The 9,619-nt window shown below is 40.9% G+C and overlaps 1 protein-coding gene across 1 annotated transcript in view; it reads right to left on the bottom strand.

Moving 5' to 3' along the window:
• Positions 1 to 9,619, bottom strand: part of DOCK3 (dedicator of cytokinesis 3) — a 409,735-nt gene that overhangs the window by 204,965 nt on the left and 195,151 nt on the right. Inside the window, exon 6 of the mRNA XM_027120931.1 lies at positions 343 to 491. Within this exon, the coding sequence (XP_026976732.1) occupies positions 343 to 491 (149 nt within the window). The remainder of the gene's footprint in view (positions 1 to 342; positions 492 to 9,619) is intronic.

The following is a 9,619-nucleotide window of genomic DNA, read 5'->3' as shown; positions in this document are numbered from 1 at the left end:
AAAAAAAAAAAAAAAAAAAAAAAAAAAAAAAAGAGTATTCTGATTACTGAGGTTTAGAATCAAGGAATTTGAGATGGAAGAAACCCCAGAGGCTAATGTAGTCCAATTATTTAATTTTCTGGAAGTGAAAATAGAGGCTGAGAGAGTTTCAATGAGTAGAACCAGTGAACGTCCTTTGCTATAAACTGAAAGAAACGGCTACTCATTGTAAAAATGATCAAAGCTTAGTGGAGAATACAACGTCTTTAATCCCTAAAGATAAGCTTTGATCAGGTACAACTCTATGAGGACTAAGTTATCATAAATGAAACTGAGAGATGCCCAAATGACATTCATACTTACTCATTGCCCCAGTCCAGGCGCACGGTGATGTGCCGCTTAACCTCCCGCACCTGATCCTGAGTCAGGTGACCAGACAGGAGCTGCCTTCGAAGGTCAATAAGTTCATTCATCACATGGCGTAGCTTGTAGAAAAGATCTACTTTATGTTTCTGAAAGGGCATTTTTGGTGTTGGGTGAAATAAAAAAGGGATATGGAAAGGGAATGGAAAAAAAAAAGAGAAATAGTTAAACTATGAAAAGTGCTCATTTCTCTGAACCTCTAAAAACAGGCAATGTAAAGAGAGGCTTATTTAAGAATCTTAAACCAAAGTCCTTAGTTCCTACTGTCTAAAAATCTCTACAAAGTGACATCTAACAACATAATTGATCTGGCTTATGCAAAGTACCATCTGTCTATCTCTACTCTATCCTGAACTATTAATTTTCCAGTAAGTTACTAAACTTAATCAGAACCAAAAGAAACACAGGAGCTTAGAGTGGTTTTCTCTGACAGAAGCTACTATGTATGACAAAGATTTCAACCATCCAGCAACATCCCTGGTTTCTCCAGGAAGGATACTCAAGTTGGGGTAGGCAGAGAGAGAATCACTTGCCCTATTTTAAAGAACTGTTTCAGCATAAAGCTACAGTCTCTGGAGTGAGATTCATTCCAGGTTTCCAGGCCTCATCTAGCTTTAATTAGCTTTTGAAAACAGTATGTGTCCCTAGTGTCATAGAGTTCTACTCTTTTCAGTTCAGTGAAAAGCGTCACAGCTCGGTGGTTTGTGACCACCTAGAGGGGTGGGATAGGGAGGGTGGGAGGGAGGGAGACGCAAGAGGGAAGAGATATGGGAACATATGTATATGTATAACTGATTCACTTTGTTAAAAAGCAGAAACTAACACACCATTGTAAAGCAATTATACTCCAGTAAAGATGTTAAAAAAAACCAAAAAAAAGCGTCACCTTTATAAGAGTTAAATGGAAACAGCTTAATGAACTTAATTATGGACATCACAGTGGTTTTAACAAGTAAAAAATGTAAATGCCATGACAGTAGATGCTTAACAAAAATAAGCATCTTTACTAAAGAATATAGGTTTAAGAACTAAAGTTCTATTTGCTCACAAGTGAAATCTTGATTTTGGAATCTTTCGGTTTCTGTTTTTATTATAGAGAAGCACAATTTTATATGATAATTAAAATTCTTGGAATGTAACTAATCTATAAAGAATGCTTTTAAAGACAGACAATCTTTACCATAGTGTTAGTAAAATCTCTATCTGGATTTCCCCTAAAAAGACACTTGTCAAAATAAGCTGGATTCAAGTGACTGTAAATAAAATTATAATTATGAAGTAAATTACAAATCAGTAGAATCAGCTAATGTTTTTAAGTGGCTCTGAGCTTATGATTAAAATGTTTGGAACATCATACTACTTAGAAATCATCTAATGGAGCACTGGAGCATTAGATTTTTAAAGGTCCATCTTAAAGAGAAATTATTATTATTATATTTGGCGGTACGCAGGCCTCTCACTGTTGTGGCCTTTCCCACTGCGGAGCACAGGCTCCGGTCATGCAGGCTCATTGGCCATGGCTCACGGGCCCAGCCGCTCCGCGGCATGTGGGATCCTCCCAGATTGGGGCACGAACCCGTGTCCCCTGCATCGGCAGGCGGACTCTCAACCACTGCGCCACCAGGGAAGCCCAAGAGAAATTATTTTTAACTAGAAGACATTAGAAATCATGCACTCTAACTACATCAAGCTGTTCTTTCTTCACTCAATGAACATATGAAGAAAACTTAAGCACCTTGATGGTACACAATGCTGGCAGATGGGCAGAACTCAAATTCTTGCCAGCTCAAATGCAACAAAGCCTAAGCAAATTACATCTGCAAAATTGAGATCTTGAGATAAGCAATAAAGGCAATGTGGTGTTTGTTTCCAGTACATGCATTTCTTTATGATAAATCAGGGCCACCTGTCTAAGTTTAAAATAGAAAGTTAGGATTATTATTTTCCCATCAAGCCATACACAACAATCCACTACATACATATACAAGCATTGATTTATTCATTCAATTAACAAATGCTTATGGAGCACCTGCTGAGTGCTATTACTTCGTTATGATTAAAAGTCCCTACTCTCTTGGGCTTCCCTGGTGGCACAGTGGTTGAGAGTCCGCCTGCCGATGCAGGGGACATGCGCTCGTGCCCCGGTCCGGGAGGATCCCACATGCCACGGAGCGGCTAGGCCCGTGAGCCATGGCTGCTGAGCGTGCACGTCTGGAGCCTGTGCTCCGCAATAGGAGAGGCCACAACAGTGAGAGGCCCGCGTACCGCAAAAAAAAAAAAAAAAAAAAAAAAGTCCCTACTCTCATGGTGCTTTCATTCTAGAGAGCAGAGATAGACCATACACAAATACATAATGGTGGTGAAAATTCTAAGAAGAAAAATTAAAGCAGGATAGGGACAGTGGGTGGCCAACGGTGCATTGGCTGGGGAGTAGGAGAAGTTACTGCTTCAGGTAGAATGGTCAGGGAAAGGCTTCCTTGTGAGCCGAACTTTAAGTAGAAACCTGAATGAAATAAAGTGACAGCATTTAGGAAAACTGGGGAAATTTTATAGGCATGAGAAACAGCAAGAGCAAATGCCTCAATGTGGAAGTGAACTTGGCATATTCACAGAGAGTAAAGAAGTCAGCACACCTGGAGCAAAGTGAACAAGGGGGAAAGTGGTGATGATGCAGAGAGGCAACACAGACCAGATTAGGCAGGGCCTTTGTAAATTATGTTAAGGTCTTTAGCTTTTACTCCCAGCAAGATGAGAAGCCACTGGAGATTTGGAATAGAAGAGTGATGTGATATGACATAAGTCTTGAAAGCATTACTCTGAGTGCTCTGTTGAAAATAAATCATGAAAAGGCAAAGAGGACAGTGGGGGTTCCAGTTAGGAAACTATTTATTGCAACAATCCACATGATGATGGTTGACTGGACAAAGGTAAGAATGGTAAAGGTAAACATTTCAGAGTTCAGAATTTTGACATGTTTTGTAGTTAGAGCTGTCAAGATCTGCTGATAGATTAGATGTGAGATATGAATGGAATCAAGGATCATTCTTTTTCCTAACCTGAGAAGCATGTCTGGAAGAGGGAAACAAAGTTCAATTAGGACATGCAAAGTTTGACACCGAGTTTCAACATTTAGAGGTCAGGAAAGTGAGGAGAATCTAGCAAAGGAAATTGAGAAGTAAGCAGTGAAGTGAGAGGAAAAGCAAGAGAGTATTGAAAACAGGGTTTAAGGAGAACTTTGTTAAATGCACTGAGAGGTTAAATAAAATATAGACTGAGAACTGGCCACTGGATTTGGCACCGGGGTGGCCATCACTGAGCACTGATGGAATGGGTGGAGTGAGTTCAAGAGTAATGGGAAAGGAGGGAATGGAGACAGAGCATAGACAACTCTTTTGTAGAACTTTCAGTAACTGGAAGCAGAGAAATGTAGCAAAACAGGGTTGTGCTATGGAGGGAGGGGTTTTTTTTTTAATGAAACACAATTTTAGGCTATTTGTATACAGAAGAGAATAATCTAGTAGAAGGGAAAATTTGATGATGCAGGTGTTAAATCCTTAAGTAGTCAAGAAGAGATGGGTCCCAGGTTAAAAGGTGGGGGGGGTGGTAAGGTTTCACTTAACCAGGATACTCTATTGTCACAGAGAGGAAGGGCAAAGAACTGAGTAATGACACAGATAGTTGGGAGACTTGGTGATAGAACTAAATTTTTCCTCTGGCTGCTTTATTGTCAAGGAAATAAAAAGCAAAGTCATCAGCTGAGAGTGAGTAGAGTGGAAGAGGGTGTTAGAGGTTTGAAAACAGAGGAAAAGACATTAAAAAGTCTCATGGAGAGTGGTAACACAAATCAGGGGAAAGATAGTTCAACTGTTAGATGGTTTTGAGATTTGTGAACACTAATAAAAAGTGCAGTTTTGTGTCTTTTTTAAAGCTACATATAATGAAGTATATTGATACTGAAATATCACATATATATGTATGTGTATACATGTGTGTATGCATATATACATGCACACACATAACATATACTCACATACATACAATATCTATGTAATAACATGCACACACACATACAATAGCAATGCAAGAATATGCTAATATACTCTTTTAAGGCATTATATGGTTATTTATTTATTTATTTATTTATTTTGCGGTACGTGGGCCTCTCACTGTTGTGGCCTCTCCCGTTGTGGAGCACAGGCTCCGGACGCGCAGGCTCAGCGGCCATGGCTCACGGGCCTAGCTGCTCCGCGGCATGTGGGATCTTCCTGGACCGGGGCACGAACCCGCGTCCCCTGCATCGGCAGGCGGACTCTCAACCACTGCGCCACCAGGGAAGCCTGGTTATTTATTTTTTTTAGTCAAGAGTTTCTAACAGATCGTATTTTCCAAACATGACAACAATATCTCCCATCCCAAGTGCTCTTCTGCAAAAATGTGAATCTGACACTCCCCTGGTATGAACTGGAACCTATTTCTTTCTTTCTTTCCTTTTTTTTTTTTTTTTTTTTTCCCTGCCTTGTAGCTAGGGGGATCTTAATTCCCCAACCAGGGACTGAACCCAGGCCACCAAAGTGAAAGCTTAAGAGTCCTAACCACTGGACCACCAGGGACTTCCCTGGAACCTACTTCTTTACAGCCTTAAACCTGGGCAGGCCCTGAGACTGCTCTGACCAATCAAACATTACAGTAGTGAGCTGAGCTAGTTCTAGGCATAGCCCTTAACTAGTCTGGCAGCTTCTGCTTCCTGTCTCTTAGAATACATGCTCTTGGGAGGTTCCCTCTCAGAATCCAGCCGCCTTGTGGTGAAAAGCCCAAGCTACGTGGAGAGGCCACAAGGAGACACTCCATTAAGCAGTCCCAGCTGTGTGAGTGATGCATGTTAGATGCCACACCTAGCCAAGCCACACTGTCAGAAGACTACAGCTTCTGCCAATATCTGACTGCAACAGAATGAGAAACCCTATGTGGAACTGCCCAGCTGAGCTCACTCTATCCAGAGAAGAATGAAATATAATAAACAGTGGGTTTTTTTGCGGTACGCGGGCCTCTCACCACTGTGGCCTCTCCCGTTGCGGAGCACAGGCTCCGGATGCACTGGCTCAATGGCCATGGCTCACAGGCCCAGCCTCTCCATGGCATGTGGGATCTTCCCCGACCAGGGCACGAACCCGTGTCCCCTGCATCGGCAGGCAGACTCTCAACCACTGCGCCACCAGGGAAGCCCTAAACAGTTGTTTTAAGCCACAAAGCTTTGGGGTAGTTTGTTATGTAGATAACCAGAACAACTGTACAGTATTTTTTTCCAATAGAAAATCAGTTACTGTTCCTAATTATATAAAGCTGGGAATACTAACCCTGCACTAAGAATGAAATGGATACCATCAGAAAGCAGCACTACTATTATAATCAATGTGGTGCTAATTTCTTTTTCCAGACCAACCTAATGGCCTCTTTGACCAGAGGTCCTAGCCCTAGAGGCTCCACCAGCACTGCTCTGACACCACATGGTACTCTTGGGTTGTTAGCAGAAGAGAACACACGCCATTCAACCTGAACAATATCAGAGACTGGCTCCAGAGCACACAATTTACCTAAGAGCACTTGATGCCACAGGACAGCTAAATACCCCACTCAGGCTGAAAAATCCTTTTCTACTGAGAAACCTACTCCTTAGTCGATCAAAATAACAGTATATGAGGGATACCTAAGAGATATTGCGGGTTTGGTTCCAGATGACCACAATAAAGTGAATACTGCAATAAAGAGAGCTGCACAAATTTTTTGGTTTCCCAGTGCATATAAAAGTTATCTTTACACTATTCTGTAGTCTATTAAATGTGCAATAGCATTATGTCTAACGAAACAATGTATATACCTCAATGGAAAATATTTTATTGCTAAAAAAATGCTAACCATCATCTGAGCCTTCAGTGAGTAACAGTAGTAACAAAGATTACTGATCACAGATCACCATAACAAATACAATAATGAAAAAGTTTGGGCTTCCCTGGTGGCACAGTGCTTTAGGAATCCGCCTGCCAATGCAGGGAACACGGGTTCAAGCCCTGGTCCAGAAAGATCCCACATGCCGTGGAGCAACTAAGCCCGTGTGCCACAACTACTGAAGCCCATGCGCCTAGAGTCCGTCCACCGCAACAAGAGAAGCCACCACAATGAGGAGCCCACACACAGCAACGCAGAGTAGCCCCCGCTCGCCGCAACTAGAGAAAGCCTGCATGCACCAAAGACCCAACGCTGTCAGAAATTTAAAAAAAAATAAAAAGATTAAAAAAAAATTTTTTTAAAGACGAGGAAAAAGAAATCTTAGCAACACATTTAGCCTCTCCAAAAGCTCTAATATTTGTCAAGAATGGTCACAGAATTTGGAAAGTATACCGAAGAATCAGTAGAAATGATACATTTAGAATAATTAAATTACTTTGCCAGCACAAGCCAGGTAGAATTTGCCTTATCATTGTGAAAGAATTCCGGAGCTCTGCAGAAATACGCCAGATTTAAAAATTATTTTTACTAAACTGCTTGTAACTCAGTGTTGCAAGAAAGATTGTGCTGCAATGATGCCTCTGGGTCAGTAAATGAGTAAAGTTGTAGAATATCCATCATAAACATGCTAACTTTATTTTAAAACTATATATGCATAAAGATTGTTTAACATATGCTAATATAAGATTATAAAATCTAATTTAAAGAAAATTACATCAAAAGTACGGCTCTCATCAAAGACAGCCATAGTACTAAAAACTTTGGGTCAAAATCAATTTAATGGAAATTAAACATTGCATCTCAAGTTTAAGTTGTTAAGGGATGATTCCCAGATCTCTCTCCATTTTACATTTTACTTTTGAACATTCTTTTATTTACTCCTTTTATTTCTTGCTAAAAGATTAACCATTAAGAACCCAGATATATTCAAACTTCTCCAGTATTTCTTTCTTTAATTGCTATTAATAATCAAGTGTCTTACTGTGAAGTAAACTAACCCTATTTGAAATATTTATATTATATACCAAAGCTCTAGCACTCATCCCAGTATAATACAAAAAATATCTAAACTGCAGTGCTTGCAATTTTAATGAACTTTCTGCCAAAAATATCTTTAAGCCCAAGAATTTAAACTTTCATTTTACGTTGTTCAACAACTTAGTTGGCCAAGGCTTGAAACTGATTTTCAAAAGAGAAATTTCTGTGAAACAAGAGATGTAAATCCAACCTATTTCACACAGATCTTCAAGCATATATTTTCAAGAAATAAGAATGCAAGTAAGTAATGTGGAAATTCTTTTAAAACTCCTCACTAATATGGAGGTGTGTCTATATACTGTCTTTGCTTGACATACATATTTACTCCTCCACCTCTCACAGGCCTACATGTCTTCCTCACTCCAGTCTCAACCCAAACACATCCTCCCTCACAGGCTTGTTGATAACCAAAATAATACCACTTATAGCTTCAATCCTCTTTTACAACACAAATATTTACAGGAGAGTTAAGACTTAAAAGTCTTAGTTTAAGTAAGCCTATCATATTCTTTCCCTAGAGCAGATAAGGATCTTGCTAAGAAGGGATCAAAGCTAACTGAAAGGTAAGTAAAATATCAGTGATATGAAAAATGGAAGCTCCAGTTGCTGATGTCAAGGGCACCCATTCACGATTCTGAACACAGTGAACTTACCTAACAGTGGGCTGTGGACAGCTGAGGCATTCTCAGGCTCAGAGCCCTTCTACACAAGACTGAACAAAGCTCTACTTAAAGGCAGCATTTAATCTGTCTCCCCTAGATACCTCTTTTTAGATACAGAGACCAATAAGAAACCAGCCCCAATTACCCCCTCCTCCAAATGTTAAAGTTGAAAGCTGGAAAGTAGATAACTGGGCCAAAATAAAAGACTGAAAACTAAGCCCGGTGGCTTAGTAGTAGGTAGAAATACACACCCGTTCACCCTGGGCTGAACAGCTGGTGTTTGTCAAATGGAGTAAAACTGAAGCTTTGTTTTCCCTAGACACTCCAAGGACAAAGTTAGTGGCAAGAGCTGAGCTTGCTGAAGTAAAGAGATAAGATGACCACTCCTGAGGTCAAGGAAAACTTCCGTGTCTGCAAATGCGCAGGAAGTCTCCTTGGGGGTCAAAACGGGAGGGAGCGCCACCCCATAATAAGTGTGGACATACCCCCACAGACCTCTGCAGTGGACTCCATCTTAGCAAAAAGTTGTGCACGCATGTGGGGAGGGTCCTAGGACCAGTCAGGTGTGAAGAAAGAAACAAGATAACTGACCAAAGGTAAACAAAGACTCAGAAGAGCTGTCCTATATAAGTGATTTAAATCACCTCTTTACTGCACTCCTCCTCATTAGAGAGGATGCCCATACACTTTTTCTCCGGGTGTGTATTTCTGCCTTGCTTCTGCCTTAAATAAACAAACTGCCTGTCTCTGTGCTCTCCCACATGTTATGCTGTGTCTCTGATAATAAACTTTGTACCTTTTTTTTACAGTTTTTGCCTACTTGAGAAATTCATTTTTCAAACGGGGTAAGAGCCAGGGCCACTTTGCTTCTAGCCTCTAGCCCCTGGTGATCTGATGGCTAGGATTCCTGGTTTTCATCCAGGCTACCCAGGTTCAATTCCTGGGCAGGGAACTAAGATCTCTCTTCAGGACCACTCACTGCTATCTCTCCGAGATCGGAGGGGTGGGGAGAGGAAGGAAATCTATAAGAATGAAGCCCATTATGTGCAGAAAGACTCAGGCTCTGGAGGTACCAAGAACCTCTGAAGATGTATGTGTGCATGTGCCAGTGCGGTAGGTCTGGTGCATGAGCTTGGGAAATGGAAACAGGAGAACTGGTTAAAAGTCTTTTAAAAGGCTTTAAGACCTTCAGATAATCACTCCTACTCTATTCTGCCAGGCTTTTTCCACATGATAGTTTTACTCTCTACAGAGGTTAAAACAGAGTCTAAACTACTGCAGGGCACCAAACAGAGCTGATGATGTTAAAACAGGGAAATTAAGTCAAAGACTATGTAATAAATGATGCCCTTGGTGCCCTTCCCACACTGAGCTCCCGAAGTGTTGATAGCCAGACTTTTGCCTTCCTAGGAAGGAGAATGAAGGATTCCTCACTGGGAAAATTCAGCCAGGGGAAAAGACCCAGAAATACTGACAGTTGCTCTCCTTCTCCCATGAGAAGCCAGGCTCTCTTC

The sequence above is a fragment of the Aethalodelphis obliquidens genome, unplaced genomic scaffold, assembly GCF_003676395.1.
Source record: "Aethalodelphis obliquidens isolate GAN/ISIS:26980383/991018 unplaced genomic scaffold, ASM367639v1 scaffold22, whole genome shotgun sequence".
NCBI lineage: Eukaryota > Metazoa > Chordata > Mammalia > Artiodactyla > Delphinidae > Aethalodelphis > Aethalodelphis obliquidens.
The sequence above is the reverse complement of the archived record's forward strand: the minus strand, read 5'-3'. Positions and strand labels throughout refer to the sequence as shown.